At 28.1% G+C, this 17,646-nt stretch overlaps 1 protein-coding gene across 1 annotated transcript in view; it reads left to right on the top strand.

Annotated features, from left to right (window-relative positions):
• The window catches only part of LOC129975938 (alpha-tocopherol transfer protein-like), a 35,726-nt gene that overhangs the window by 5,200 nt on the left and 12,880 nt on the right, over positions 1–17,646 (top strand). Inside the window, exon 2 of the mRNA XM_056089235.1 lies at positions 11,719–11,877. Coding sequence (XP_055945210.1) covers positions 11,721–11,877 — 157 coding nt within the window. The 5' untranslated portion in view covers positions 11,719–11,720. The remainder of the gene's footprint in view (positions 1–11,718; positions 11,878–17,646) is intronic.

Genomic DNA, 17,646 nt, shown 5'->3' with positions numbered 1-17,646 from the left:
CTACTCAATTTAATTGTTTTTTTGTTTTTAAAACTACCTAAAAACACAAACAATTCTTTTGCAGATACGGTTAACTTTTCGGCTAGAAGTTTTGAAAAAAAATTATTTTCTTTTAAATTCTTTTTAATGAATTTAAAATAAATTAATCAGTATCATTGCACTGCAGAAAATTCTATCTGAATGACAGCATTAGTAATTTTAAGCGTGTTATTTAACTAATTATACTTCATTTGAGATTTTCATTTCTAAATTTTTCCGTTATTGCAATTAGGGAAAGTGAGATAATACCGTGCAATGGGCAATTCCAAGCACAACTGTTTGCCGCAGTAAAAAGCGCGGGAAATGGTCTTGAATTTCTACATATATGGAATGTGTTAGAAAATACATGGCGGAAGATATATGTATTAGAATAAGCCTCATCGTCTTCTAATTTCTCACTTTTTATTAGGGCATTATCGAGTATTGAAAGAAATCAAAGTTTTCCGTACAATTTCAAGCCTCTAGGTGTTAAGGTAATACATTTTTAAAAGCAATAAAAATAACTTGTATCAGAAAACATTGTCATATCTGGAAATTTCCATTAGAATAAACAATTTTTTTAGTGAATGTATATATTTTTTAGTCGAAATAAAAACTGTTTTGAATGAATAAATTATGAATGGAGAAATCCTGTACAGCATGGAAATCGAGGCGCAATATTATTCCTCACAAAAAAAAAAAATGCTTTACCTAATGGATTTTTTTTTTAATTTTAAAGATATTATACTCGATATATTTAAAAGGGAGTTTCTATAAGGAATCCATATCATTAAATAAAGCCAAACCAAAACCATAGATCATGCCGCCGATTTTGTAAAAGTAAAAAATTACTTTAAAAGTTTATAAGTAATACTTAAAAAGATAATTACAGTACACTCCCGAGTATCCGGCCTAATGTGGCGGAAGAGCAAGCCGGGTAGCAAAAAAAAAAGTCAGGTATACTGGAGTTCTATGATCTCGTTTGTTTGCCCATCAATACAAGAAGACAAAGATTTTATACTAAAACTCACTCTTATAATATGTATTTTCTCACTTCTTATTGAGTACTAAACCCTCCATTTATCTCAAGCCAAGTAGAATGTGAACGCGGCTGCAGACTAGTGAATCATATAAGCTGTTGCCGTAATATATCGAGTAAAAATAGAAGACTGTATACTGATAGTTTATATATTTTTATTTACTGCATTGCACATTTCAAGAATTTATTGTAGAAAAAGTAAGTTAAAGGATATAAACTTCTCGCATTTTAACATAAATTCTGTAATGGCCAACTTAAATGCAGGAAACATAAACAAAACATTAAAGTAAATATTAGGCCTAATTCTTAAGAAATTTTTTCTTAATTCTTAAGAAAATATCAAACAAATTATATTTTCCCTGATAAATGATACACAGATATGAAAAGGTAACCCTAAGATTAGAGTCCAAATTTAGAGTTTTCAGTTTTTGAAAAACTAGGCCTGACAGTCACTAACCAGATACTCGGAAGCGTACTGCATTCGAAAAATGAATTTGGAGTTTAGAAGAAATCAAATAAAAACGACGCAAAAGCTTGAGTGGAATTTCCCGTCGTAGGGGATAATACTGCTCAAAGATACTTTTTAGAAAATTGGTTAGTTTGAAAAATTAAACTGGTTGGACAAAAAAGAATTGTACTCATTGGTTGCACTAAAAGAATATTGAAAACAGGTCGGCGGAAAATCAATACTAAATTCATTATTACAAAACTGTTTTAAGTGAGCGAAATTCTCCACTCTTTCCTCCCAGTATTATTTTTGCCTTCTTTCAGGATTGCGATAAGGCAGATTGGGGTGTGACACGATATTCAATGTATCCTTTGGAAGAAACGATTTCCTTAATAAAAGAGCATCTGCTCACTGACGTGCGCTGTAATTTGGAGAAGCAGATGTCATTTTCGTCGTCTGATTACATTATGAAATTCTTCGATGTCTACGCAATTGTTTACACGAAGTCTAATTGTGTTGTTTGGCTTCAAAGCGGATATAAATAGCACAAAACATATACTGAAACAGATGTGTTTATGTTTCGAAAATATCTAAGAACAAATTACTGAATTGTTAAAATCAAATAGCATTTACTCAGGTTTTAATTTCATTTGACAACAAAAATGGATTTATATATTTTTAAAAAAAATCAATATTTAATTTTACATTTCAGATCAGATTTTTTTATATTCCAGTCCTCACGACGCTTAAGTTTCTATGAAAAGGAAAGAGTTCAGAGAAGTTGAACTATTTTTACGTTTATTTTTTTTTAAATTTATTTATTGCTAACTTATATTCAGATTGAATGATCGGTTTGATTCCAAAGCTAAACGATGAATGAAAGTGAAAATTGGTTGATTTATTCAACTGCTTTGAAAGTAATGAGGAATAAATACAGACCCCCGTATTCCATAATCAGGGGAGATTAGTATGTCATACTCCAACAACCATTCTCAAAATTTTCACATCACATCCACGTCTAGGTGATCGATCTGCAATGAAAGCTGCGTGACAACGTAGCAAAATTCCAAAATTTCAATGAATTCGCATTGAAAAAGGCAACTTCAAAACCGAGACTACTATGGAAACACTATAGCCTGCATTTATTTTTAACTATTGCTTGTTGGTTATATTTCTGAAATATTAGTTGCAAAAAAAAAAAAATCAGATTATTCTTTTGTCGTCTTTTTCTATTCTCCTACAATTCTGCTATATTTATAAATTGCTATTAAAAATAAAGGATATTTGCTTTTCTTTCAGAATTCATAGTTTGTATTTATTAAGGCAGTGATATTCAAAACAATATTTTGCACTGATGATTTTGTTATAATGATGTTCCTCTTTGCTAATTCAGTGGAAAGATGACACCCATATGTTCAAGACGTTGTATGTAGATTTTAAATAAATTTTAATAAGATTTTAAATTTTTTTCCAATTATCGTCTCTAATTAAGCAATACGTGGTGGATGAAAAACTCCACTCAAATATATTTCATTTCTTAAAGCTATTTGTTTTTTCCCTTGCATTTGATACATATATTTTGTTGAGATTCGACAGTTTGTCTTTTAAATTACCGTTACTTTTTTTGTTTAATAATTTTTTTGTCACTTTTACTTAATTTTAATATATTTGCAGCTTGAATGAACTTGTGCTTTTAACTTTAAACGTTTTATCATGTGAGAACATGATGTTGTTTTGGTTAGGGGGTTTCGAAGCTCGAAATCGCGTAGGCAATGAATAAAGCATAAATAGCCATTTTCATCATCCTCTTTTAATCGCATGCATTTTTACCTGCTTTTACCAGCATTGCATTATTATTATGTATGCTTCTTTGGCAGCAGATGCGTTTTTGAAAGGTTGACCTGCTTTTACCAGTATTGATTTATTATTACGTACGTGTCTTTGATAGCAGGTGCATTTTTAAAAGGTTGAAGTAGAACTATGACATTATAGCTGTTATTTCATGGAATGTAATTTTTTTTCGGATGAAATTAAGTAATTTAATTTTTATAATATGTTCAAAAAAACTTCTTTCGCGTTTAATAACAGTTTCGATAAAAAGTATTTTCTCTTTTTCCCCAATGGGGAAATGTCACTTCATTCATTCTTAAGAGGGAAATATTGAAGGATTTGATTCCAGTTCTAAGATTAATTTATTATGAAACTGTTTTATGATCACAGAAATTAGAAACTAGCAGGTTGTGTTTACAAAAATATTGTTTTCATAAAAATTCTATATAAATTAATACGTTTAAAAATTTATTGGTAAATAGTTTATCACTTAGAAATCGCATTGCGACGGAAACGCTCGTTATTCTGTTTCTATACATGGCATTTCTTTTTGTGAGAAGATGATGTTGTTTTGAAGCTCGAAATCGAGTAGGCAATGAATAAAGCATAAATGGCAAATTTTCATTTTCCATTTTTTCTTGGCTGGGAAAAATGTTTTGGGGCTCTCTTTGGAGCTCTCGTAAACCGGTTTAAATTGGTTAATGATTTAAATTAATTAAGACAAATAATAACTTAAAAATAATAATGTTCTCGCATCATAGCTTGAAATTTGCGATCGTAGATTTTATTTTAATATATTTTTTTAATTTGCTTCTTTGGTGGATGTATATAGTTATTGTTCTCTTGTTGCTGGATATATTTTATTTTTATTCATGCGTATGGTGCAATTTAGTTGAAGTTGGCTCTTGCGCCAATAAATCTCATAAACCAACAAACACTCCTAATTCAGTTCTGCAAGGACAAACCAAGTAATTAAGAATAGGGACTATAATATTCAGAGATGAAATACTAGGAAATTTATATCTTCAAACTTGAGGAAAAAGAAAAACACTTTTCTGCTATTTGCAATGCTGTTTTCTATAGATGGTTTCCTTTAAGTGTTTCAATAAAAGTGTGATAAATACATCATAAATTTTGTTAAGCTTTCTCTGCTCTATTTGTACGTAAGGATACAACAGGAGTTCTGTAGTCTTTATTATTTCTATAATACCATTGTATGTATTCCAAAATATACATTTCTTGGAATCTTTAAGTTTCCTTACAAATAGATCATAACCATTTCTCAGAAAAAGGGTTATGTTATTCATTATCTTTGACAATTTTCATTACTGGATAGCTGGAAATAAGCTTTTAATGTAATAATAAAATCTATATCTTGAACATATGAGAAATAACTGTAACGTGGCAGGAAGTAAAATTAAATAAAAGAACAAGATACTTTTCTCATTGTCCTATAATTTCTGTTATTTTATATCTAATCAATCACTTAAAATTTATCCGTCACGTGATCGACATACATTACTTTCAAAATGTGAAAGTTGATTGTTCATAATGATTTGAAACCGTTTTACACCAAGTATAGAAGTGAACAAAGAAACTGATGACAAGAAAGGAAATAATGAACGACGATGATGAAAGTATCCAAAAATGATTATTATCAATGATGTTTGTCTTTTTCAGTAAGAAATAAAATCCGAGATGATGGAGAATCTAATTTACTTCGAATCATCTATAGATAATTTTTCAGCCATTTTGTTCATTTTAATTGATAATAAATATTCTAGAATGCAGAAATCCTCCAAAAATCATGTAGTTGGCGATGGTGAATTGGATGGGAAAAGATTAAAAAGCGTACCAATCTTTGGCGAAATGAAATTTGTTTTGATGGTTATTGGAAAATTTCTGGTCTCCAAGAATGAGACCAGACCTACATTCCCAGACCCCATTTTTGAAATTGATTTTTTTCTCAAGAATTTAAAGTGCTTTTCAAGTATGCAAATGTTAAAAAATGAGTTATAAATTCAAAGTCACACTTGATGTTGAAGTTCTATTTTCTCCTACTAAATATATTTAATTGTTTTCTCTACCTTCAATGCAATTTTTTGTCATAGATCCTCGATTGTCTTAATGTTTAATCATGTATATAAAAACCTGTTCCATAACCTATCCTTGCAAGATTGGTGATACAATAATGGAAAATTAATTTAGATATTAAATATTATGTCGGTTTATATACGATATTCAATGAATAAAAAGATATTTTTGATGAAAGAATGTAAGCCTCACCCCCTCTTTAGCATTTTAGGATAAGAGGAAAATGGAACTAAAATGAATTTTGTGGCAATATGATTATCATTCTTTGAAACGTATTATCATAACTAAAATACTTATTCACAATTTTTAGCGTATTTGAGGTCACAGTAATTAGGAATGTTTCTATTAGAGAGTTTGTATGATTAATTAATTTTAAGTGAAAAAAGTATTTTTTTAATGAGCCCTGCATAACAATATTAATGTGCACTTACAAAAAATAGAGACCTTTTTTCCTCTCTCATACAAATATTTTTAATTGAAAAAAATGACAACGTTTGCAAATTTACCAAAATTACCTTCTTTAGGAAAAAAAAGAGCTTGTGTATGAATGCGCTGATGCTCTGTAGAATAGACCCCTCCAACTTCGATTCAGATACTCATTGGAAGTGGGAATGTGATCTTTTTGAATTTTAATTCTTTAAAAATGGATGTCATTCAGCTCAGTTGTGACTTTCTTCCACCAAAATCTTCGAAAATATTAAAGCAAACATTTGATTTGGTAATATCTTAAAATTTGGTAATTAAATTAATGACATTAATTTAATGGCAATGCAATTTTTTTTCTGAATTTTAACTATTTTTTTAAATTTTTTTTAGTACAATCTTTAATCATAGATTTCATTGTTAAAAACGAATTTTAAACTGGTTTCAATGCTTTATTAAATTTATAAGTTATAGAATTTATTTTCTATTGCTGAAAGCTTAGAAAGGAACATTCTGCCAAATTTTTCTGATTTAAATATCACTGATATTTACATCAGGTAAACATAAGCTATCATATTACAGCACATTATTTTACTTCAATATAATGTGATGGGAATCGGCTTCTTTAATGAAATTCTTTACTCAGAAAATAATGAATATCAAAATGTGCATAAATATCTAATTTTAATTAAACACAATGTGACAAAAAAGCAACTACTGTATTAATGAAATGATATTAATACAATATAAATAAAAATTAACAGTTTTTGAAATACTGGTTTCATTTCCTTGCTATATTTTTTATGTTTCCATATTTTTTTGGTAATTATTTTCTTCTTAATACAGGACCAATAATTTATAATAGGCACACATAATAATTTTTACCATTTAAACCACATGGAATTGCAAATCAATAGATAAAATAAAATAATACGTTGGAAAATTTTTGTTGAAGAACAAATGTCCATCCATATTTGACCCTGAATGGCAACATGAATGATAGAAACTTTGAAAATTCGTTGGATTTGGGTTTATCATCTTCTGAAAGAGAAAATAATGTATTATAAATTGTGGGAAAATATCACTTCAGATCGGCAGATTTGCTTCAAAATGTTATACGTATCATTTGCTATCTGGTTCTATTGGAAAATGGCTTCATTTTAAAATTCATTTTGTATTTCAGAATAATAGTGGAACATATCCTTTTCCCAATTTTTTCCTATGAATAGAAATAAAAAAAGCGAGAAGAGGTGTTGGGGTTTCAATATTCTCATCTATTTTTTGCATTTAGCGTCATTTTATAGTGTATAGATACGAGTATATATTTTGTAACCGTGCCAATAATACATTTTTGTAATAGTAAAAATCATTTGTAATACATTTTATAACATTTTGTAGCAATGCAAAGTGAATATAAAAATTTAAAAAAAAAATTTCGGTGTTAAAATTCCATTATAAAATTCACTCATTCAACATTATAACGCGTTAATATATTAAAAAATGAATAGACTGACAGACTTTCAGGAACAAAATTGGGCTCAAAATTTAATACAAATCTACTATTGTGCTGAAAAAATCTTATACCATTCACTTTTAGCTTCCTTTTTTTTTATCCTGATATTCATAGAACATGAAATAAAATGCGAAAATTCAGCAATGTGATTTTTTTTTTTAACTCAAGCAAATCTAAAACAGGAAATTTCATCAAAATATAGAAACAAAATCGTTTGACTATCTCAACAATCACAATACTATTTTTTTTTTTTTGTACAAAAAAAGTTATAAGATTTCTATCGTACAAAATTAGAATTTAGATTCTGTTTTTTATAAAAAAAAATCCGTATAATTAAGGTAGATGAATTATACTGAAAAATTTATTAATTATGCAAAAATATAAAATATTTTTCACTCATTGTTCTTGATATCTGGATCATCTTTTTTTTCACAAAACCGTTCCAATTTTATTTCTAAGCTTATTCTTTTGAAAATTACATTGACTTTTATATTTAAGTAATGAACGTTTTAGTGTTATTTTAAAATCTTTAAATGCGAATTTGATAAATTTTGGTACAATTTTCTAATGAGATTTGCATATCAATATCTAATGCACATATTTTTGTTCAAATTTGATGCAATAATTCCTCAATATGCTCTTTAGTTCCTCAACCAGAGAATAAGCAATATGTTCATTTATAAATATTATATAGTTGTTCATTTATAATATTCTATAGATTCGCAATGCGAAATTTTTTTTTAAAAAATTATGTTATTTATCAATAGAAATTCAATATTTAAATAATGGTTAGTAGGAGAACTTTTCTAATTCCGGAATCAGGAAATATGTTTATTATGCAATCTGAAAGATTTTGAGCAAATCAGTTGATGATTTTTTTAAAAACTATTTAATATATTTAGAAGCATTACTTTTTAGAAGCTTTTACATTATACATTTTTTTAATTAAAAAAAATGGTTTTTTTCAATTTTTAATAATTTTTTGACTTTTATTTGGTATATTTGTTTTTTCATTCTATTTTATATAAATATTCAAACATACTAAAATTTTACATCGAAAAAAATTTTATTATCGAAAAAAATTCATCAAAAAATTCATTTATGTAATCACATATATTAGGAACTAGCGTATTTTCATTCTCCATATGATGATAAGGTTTTCTTATATTGTTTTAACTGATCACTGAAAAGTAAAACGCAGCTGCGATATTGTTTTTTGATCATTCTGTCATGAACATTTAATAGAATATATTGAGTCTTTATTCGAGTTTTATTTTAGTTTTGCAATTAAGAATTGTTTTTAATTGAACTATTACAATTTTGTAAATGATTTGTTGAGGTAATGCTCTGACAAGATTTGGTGTTCAGGTTAAGTAAGGTCATTGCAATTTCGAATTTCAGTTTCATTTCCTTCTTTTTATTATTTTTTTTAATTTTCTCGTGTGCGAAATATAGAAAAAGTTTTGTAAGATTATATCAATAGAAAAGGATTAAAGAAATTTTAAAAGACAAATACTATAAAGTATTAAAAAAAATTGAAAAGATTTTTTTTATCAATCTCCATATTTTCAAACATCCTTTGATTCGAAATGACATTTTTGGCATAATGCCAGTCTTTCTATCCGTCATCTATCAGTCTGCTTCATTGAGAACATTCAAAATTATTTTGAGCTAGTCGGAAAAAAATTTAGTATATGGTCTTTAGCATATACATCAAATTTGGAGCTTATAAAATTGAAAGAGCGAAATCAATTCACAGAAAGACTCTTCGTTTGCACCGTTTGTAAGAACACAAATTAACACTATAATCACAAAATGAAGACAGCTAGAGTGATAAAATTTGATTCACAAATTTATCATCTGAAAAATACATATCTACCAAATTTGGAATCAAATCCTTCAAGGAGTTGACCATCTGTACGTCTGTATGTTTACTAGTATATAAACACGATAACTATACAACGCATTGACTTAAATATATGAAATTTGGTATGCGATTTTATTACTACAGTTCTACTTTTGTATAAAATTTCGCTTTCAGTCGCTTAGAAAAAATCATCGAAAACATAAAATCATTTTACACAATCTTACGTTTTACCAAAAAAATGATGACTCAAGATATACGATATATTCAGAAAAAAACGCTAGATCCACACCAAAGATTTATAGTTCGCATCTATGGTTTGCAAAGCTATGAGAGAGATTCAGAGCCTTACCCGAGGTCTTCAATCTTTTTCGGAAGGGGATAGCATCTTTATTAAACAGAACGTTTTGTAGAGGCTCCCCCATCTTCTGCTGAATGTTATTTAAAACGATTTTTGAACAATGCATTCACACTTCATCCATTTTTGCACTGTTTTTGATTGTTTTTTTGATTGATTCTTTTTAATCTAAGTGAACGTGTAAAGTCAAAGAAATGAATAATTGAAGGAACAAGGATATGCAACAATTTTCTTGGGGAAAAAAAGTTATTCGTATCGCGAAAAAACGTATGGTTTATATATTTATATCAAAAGCCTCAATAGGTAGAAAACTAAATAACATCTTACTGATTTAAGGACGACGTAATATTTATCAGGCGACGTTCACTTACTAATTTGTTTTTAAAATGACTCGAGAAACTAAATCTTAATTATTAGAGCATTATATGAATTCAAGTTTAAATGGAAAAAGGTCTAATTATTGAACATTTTTCTGTTCATTAGCAGGAGCATTAAAAAAATTCCTATCGGCATGCCAGAAAATGAAAACAAGTGTCATTTTGTGGCGACATAAGGAAAAGAAAATTTCATGTCTTTTAGTATTTCTCATTGTAATTTTTTACAGATTGGAGATATGCGATCTATTTCAGGAGCAATGCCACTGTGGATGGCTTGGAAAGGTGCCACACGTATACGTTGAAAATGAGTTGAAGTTAGAGAATTGAAAATCAGCTTTCAATCCCAAATTCTAGGGAATTACAGTTTTCTTGATTTTTTTTTATTTCAAAGCAGCTTACTTTGTTAAAATGAAACAGTAATTCTCCTACTTTGAATTATGTTTTCATCTTCAATTGGAAATAAATGATAGGAAAGTAACATTTTTTAACTCTCAACCAGCTCCACTATTTCCACTTTCTCTGGGCTGCATGCCTCATTTCCTAATTCATTATACATTTTCATTCTCCTAAATATATTTTTATCTCCATTTAAGGTATGTAGTTGGAATAAATGTTACTAAAAACGCTCAAAACTAGTTATATTTTTAAATATTTGAATATAAAAGATTGAAAAAACTTCTATGAAGCCAAAATACATCACTTATGTGGTGAATGTGTTTTCAAAAATTTGAAAAAAGAAATTTTTGCTGAAAAGAAATATGAACCAAAAATGTTATAGTCTAGAACTTTATCAAATGATTTGCTTAAAATGTTACATTACTTTAGTTCTTTACTTTATTTCCTGAACTAAAAAATAAGCTGCATTTCTATCCATTCTTTAAATACTGGAATTCGAATGATAAATAACACAATAAATTTTTTTTAACATTCTGTAGCATTAAAACAACTATAAAATATTTCTAAATAAATAGATTACTTATTTTCTAGTTTAGGAACTGCAGAACATATTGAGAAATTATTATACCAAATATGAACAAAAAATATGCATTAGGCTGAAAAGAAATATTGAATTGAACATTTTTGCTGAAAAGAAATATGAAGCAAAAATGTGCTTAAAATGTTACATATAGCTTAAGAAATATATTTTCTAGTTCCTCAATTAAAAAATAAGCTGCATTTCTATCCATTCTTTAAATACTGGAATTCGAATGATAAATAACACAATATATTTTTTTTAACATTCTGTAGCATTAAAACAACTATAAAATATTTCTAAATAAATAGATTACTTATTTTCTAGTTTAGGAACTGCAGAATATATTAGGAAATTATTATACCAAATATGAACAAAAAACATGCATCAGGATTCAATTTATGACTTTTTACAAGAGAAAATTCTGTCAAAAGTTAGAATTTGAGAAAATACATAGCATCTAAGAAAGCAAAATAGCCTTAAAACGTATGAAAACGCTAATATAAAAACCAGTATAACTTTCCAAAAGACAGACTTGGAAACAAAATTCTAACGGTTTTGTAGAGAACCCTGTTGAAATATTAAAAATATTAAATAAAAAAAGTGTTCATAATTTTGCAAAAAAAATGACTTTTTAAAGTACTCACCTGTTTTGAAATGAATTAAGAATCTTTAGTAATATAATGTTTCACAAGACAACACGATCAAACTAGTTTATGTGTGTTTGTATACGCCATTTCTTTTTAGTAAATTCTATGAACACTTTCTTCCTATCTTCTAGAAATGTACTCGGAAGGCAAGAATACTGAAAATGAAGACATTCTTCCGTTTCCGGCTGAGGACCTGCCGAAACATGTGCTCAGGAAGTGCGAAGACGAACTGAATGAGACTCCGGACAGAAAAGAAAAGGCTCTTCAGGAGCTGCGAACTATGCTACAAAGTATGGCTACTTGTTAGGTATTTTGAGATTATATATATGTAATGATATCTCTGAATCTAAATTAAATCCTAATTATTTTTTAATTGTTATCTTAATTTAACCTATATTAACTTAATTTTAAAATGCTCTCTTATTTCTTGATCCTATTTCACCTTTTTTTGTTTAATTAATGTTATACGAGCTCTGTAAAAATGCTGAAAAAATGCGGTTCCCGCACTCCGAGTGAGGGGATAAAAATCTGTGACGCCAAACAAATTCTTTTCATAGATACTTATGTCCCCCTTTCCTAAATCAATACGCTTAAGGAAATCTCTATCAAAATCTCATAATATATAATAATCCGGAAAAAAATATTTCTGTCTCTTTTCACTCTTGTGTAGATTGTGTATATCGTCGCTTTTTGCTTGCATATAAATTATGCCTCTTGGGATGAAATAAAAGCGAAGTTCAAAATTTCAAAGAGTCTTCTTTCTCTTCGGCCACAAAGTTTAATTCATGATCGAATTGAAAAGAAAATGATTTTGTTAATCCTATTTCACAAGAAGTTCATAATGTTTTACAAATGGATTTGTTTGTTGTATGACTTGCAGATCAGAGTTTTTGTAAAACTAGCACAAATATTTAAAAGGATATAATTTTTTTTTTTTAAAAAAGAAACTTTTAGCTGGAATTTTGTTTAAAAATACAAAACTTCAAACAAATTACATAAATTTGCAGAAAATGCCAAAGATATTAGCCAGATAATGCTGTAGATAATTAATATATAAAAAAAAGACATTATGTAAAAAATCAAAGAAAATTTTTTGAATTAATAGACTTTGGCGCCTTGTTTTCTTAGCATGATTATTCACTTTTTTAGGCTGTTAAATGATTAATATAAAAGGCATTTACGAAATATTTCATCTCGTAATTTGATATGATGGAAAAACATGAATTCAATAGAATCAGTTTATTGTAAATTAAGAGTTGAAGTGAAAATGCTGCAACATATTTAACGAATGATAAAAGAAGCACGTGACTGAATATTTTGATGTACGAGTTCGAATTCCATCGTAACATTTCAAAACAGATTATGTATAAAATTGAATTAAAATATTATTAAGATGAAAGGAAAAGGCATACGAAATGATATTGATATCATCAAAAAATACTTTTTTAGTTTTAATAGAAACCATTTTTGTAATGTAATTGTTTTTGTAAATATAGGCATCCATTTCTACCGACGAATCATAACCATCACCTGACTGCCGACGGTTAAGACTACTTTTGAGTTCAATTAAACTTTCTGTTTGAAGTCTATTTCTTCTTCTTCTTCTTCTTTTTTTTTTTTTCATTTTCTTTCATCTCACCGAATGAAATTTTTCATAACATAGAAAACTTCAGAATATTTATAATAATAATTTAAGGCTCTATTAATTAGCTAGGCAAAGCGACGGATTCAATGCAGCAGAAGAATCGTTCAATGAAGCAGTTTGAAATTCCCATGATAGTTTATTGACATTTCATTTATGCCATACGACAGTAAATAATATGAATGATTTCTATTCTACGCACATTGATGTTATATATAGAGAGAGAGATATTGGAGTAAATTAAATTTTTCACAACATAGAAAACCTCAAAATATTTATAATAATAATTTAAGGCTCTATTAATTAGCTAGGCAAAGCGACGGATTCAATGCAGCAGAAGAATCGTTCAATGAAGCAGTTTGAAATTCCCATGATAGTTTATTGACATTTCATTTATGCCATACGACAGTAAATAATATGAATGATTTCTATTCTACGCACATTGATGTTATATATAGAGAGAGAGATATTGGAGTAAATTAAATTTTTCACAACATAGAAAACCTCAAAATATTTATAATAATAATTTAAGGCTCTATTAATTAGCTAGGCAAAGCGACGGATTCAATGCAGCAGAAGAATCGTTCAATGAAGCAGTTTGAAATTCCCATGATAGTTTATTGACATTTCATTTATGCCATACGACAGTAAATAATATGAATGATTTCTATTCTACGCACATTGATGTTATATATATAGAGAGAGATATTGGAGTAAATTAAATTTTTCACAACATAGAAAACCTCAAAATATTTATAATAATAATTTAAGGCTCTATTAATTAGCTAGGCAAAGCGACGGATTCAATGCAGCAGAAGAATCGTTCAATGAAGCAGTTTGAAATTCCCATGATAGTTTATTGACATTTCATTTCTGCCATACGACAGTAAATAATATGAATGATTTCTATTCTACGCACATTGATGTTATATATATAGAGAGAGATATTGGAGTAAATTAAATTTTTCACAACATAGAAAACCTCAAAATATTTATAATAATAATTTAAGGCTCTATTAATTAGCTAGGCAAAGCGACGGATTCAATGCAGCAGAAGAATCGTTCAATGAAGCAGTTTGAAATTCCCATGATAGTTTATTGACATTTCATTTCTGCCATACGACAGTAAATAATATGAATGATTTCTATTCTACGCACATTGATGTTATATATATAGAGAGAGATATTGGAGTAAATTAAATTTTTCACAACATAGAAAACCTCAAAATATTTATAATAATAATTTAAGGCTCTATTAATTAGCTAGGCAAAGCGACGGATTCAATGCAGCAGAAGAATCGTTCAATGAAGCAGTTTGAAATTCCCATGATAGTTTATTGACATTTCATTTATGCCATACGACAGTAAATAATATGAATGATTTCTATTCTACGCACATTGATGTTATATATATAGAGAGAGATATTGGAGTAAATTAAATTTTTCACAACATAGAAAACCTCAAAATATTTATAATAATAATTTAAGGCTCTATTAATTAGCTAGGCAAAGCGACGGATTCAATGCAGCAGAAGAATCGTTCAATGAAGCAGTTTGAAATTCCCATGATAGTTTATTGACATTTCATTTATGCCATACGACAGTAAATAATATGAATGATTTCTATTCTACGCACATTGATGTTATATATATAGAGAGAGATATTGGAGTAAATTAAATTTTTCACAACATAGAAAACCTCAAAATATTTATAATAATAATTTAAGGCTCTATTAATTAGCTAGGCAAAGCGACGGATTCAATGCAGCAGAAGAATCGTTCAATGAAGCAGTTTGAAATTCCCATGATAGTTTATTGACATTTCATTTATGCCATACGACAGTAAATAATATGAATGATTTCTATTCTACGCACATTGATGTTATATATATAGAGAGAGATATTGGAGTAAATTAAATTTTTCACAACATAGAAAACCTCAAAATATTTATAATAATAATTTAAGGCTCTATTAATTAGCTAGGCAAAGCGACGGATTCAATGCAGCAGAAGAATCGTTCAATGAAGCAGTTTGAAATTCCCATGATAGTTTATTGACATTTCATTTATGCCATACGACAGTAAATAATATGAATGATTTCTATTCTACGCACATTGATGTTATATATATAGAGAGATATTGGAGAAAATATAACGCGACCGAATATTACATGTGGTTTCTTTTATAATTTAAAATCAGATGTTCAGAGCAAGTTATATGAAAATTTCATTTAAATACCATTATGATGTAGAAAGATATTGCTAATGCGGCGAGCTAAATTTCACAGACTCTCCACGAAAAAAAAAAAAAAAAAAACTGATGACGGGATGACGGTCTTTCCACGAAATGAAATTATTAAACCTAAATATCTAAACTGTTACAATAAATTCTTTAAAATTTTGAAATATGGAAGATGTATCTGTTCACGTAAGTGCGAAACATATATTATTGCAAGTTTGGTATCATCAATGATATTGCATTTTTTATTTATATTATCTGCAGAAACTTTTGAATTCTAACAATATGAAATTTGATATTACTTTAGAACTAAAAGCTTCCGGGCATCTTTGTGTTTTGCCCGTTGATTCCTAATATGAAGATGCTTGATTTCCTAATCTGAAGTTTTGCCTCTGTTTGCTCTATGGAGGGATTCTACCCTGTAATGAAATAGGGCCATCAATATCTCGAAAATTTCTGCACGAGCTCCACGCAATTTTAAAAGCAGAAAACTGGTAAGATCTGTCAGGGATGGAAATCGTTGTGGTCTAACTTAAATTCTGAAGTTCTGGTTCTTTTTCAGCTTTGTTAGGGGAATGGAATACATAAACTAATTTGGCCAGTGAAATTTTCGACATACGAGCCAACAAATAATTCCTTTATTACTTGCTCTATGTGGATAGAAGCTATATCACATTGATCATTCCAACAAATCCTATGATCTGTTGCGTGTTAATGGCATTCACTTAGGAAAAATCCATTCTTATTTTAACAATTTTAAGATTCAAGTTTCAATATTTTTTGGAAAAACTCTTTTCGTCTAGCTGCTCTCAGAAATGCATCTCGGTGTAATGTTGATGTTTTCGGTAGCTTAATGGAATTCGAGTGAAGTTTTTAAATAAATTTAAAAACTTTCATAACTAGATAAATTAACTAAATAACTTTCATAACTAAAATAAATTTAAAGTTATGAACAAAAACTATAATATATGTTTCACATAAACGCAGCCAGAAGTATTTACAGGGAATACTGATACTTCTCCAATACATAAAATATTTACTCGGAATTTTTATTTATAGGTTTCGGTAAAATGTTGTTATTTATTCAGTAAATTTGTATAGTTTGTTGACAATTTTTTAGGTTATAAGTAGGAATTGCAATACCGGACCAAAATTTCAATACCGGTATTCGGTATTTTTTAAATCTTAATACCGGGATACCGGTTTTAATACCGGTATTAGAAAAAGAAAGAAAACACAGGTGTTTCTTTGTTTTATTTGCCAGTTTTATTAGAAAGGGTAAATATCACAAAAATAATTTGTAACTTATAAATTATAACAGTATAGAAAGAATCACAAAAAAGTAAAGGAAAAACTTATTTAAATCACAAAAAATTGTAAATGTCACTATTCAGTCTGTGGTACTAATACAAATTTTTGAAATGTGATCTTAAAAAACATAATGCATCAATTGTACCGTCATTAAGCCTGAAAAATAATTTTGTGCAAAAATTACTAGCTATCGAAAATGCTCTTTCGGCATCTATGATAGTTAGTGGTACTGTTAGCAATGCGCGATATATTTTTTCTAAGTATTTACCTCTAAATCCCTCATCTTCAAATAAATCGATTTCTTATCGGATGGTTTTGGATATAGCTGATTTCTGTATTGTATTTTGGTTCGTTGAAATTTTCTTATTTATCTCTAATTTTAATTTTTGTTCAAGAGACAATTCCTTTTCACTATCGACATTAGTGTCATCATAATCTTCGATAACTGAACCGAATTCTTTTGAATGTGGATAGGTTTGTGGGTAAAAAATTTTAAGAAAATTTACTCCAAACTTAATCAGATTTGAATCGGTTATTTTACTTTTCTTCTTTTTCATTTTCATTTTTAAAATCATTATAATTATGTAAATACCATAAGACATTTTTTATTTCGATATGCCTTTCTTCTGTACGATTTTTCAATGTAATATATAATCTTCAGATAGTGATGTGTTCTGTTCTAGTGTGATATGTGCTGTTAGGAGTAAACGGTTCCAACGTGTTTTAAAATATAATACTAACATATATTATATTCTATTTTCAGTTAGTATGTATTTTACTAATATGTCATATTTTATAGGGAAACGTTTAAATATCTTAACAATTTTTCGAACTTTATAAATTATAGGAAGCAATTCTTGATGGGTT

This window comes from Argiope bruennichi, chromosome 7, assembly GCF_947563725.1.
Source record: "Argiope bruennichi chromosome 7, qqArgBrue1.1, whole genome shotgun sequence".
Classification (NCBI taxonomy): domain Eukaryota; kingdom Metazoa; phylum Arthropoda; class Arachnida; order Araneae; family Araneidae; genus Argiope; species Argiope bruennichi.
Note: the sequence above shows the minus strand (reverse complement) of the source record. Positions and strands in the feature narration are given on the sequence as shown.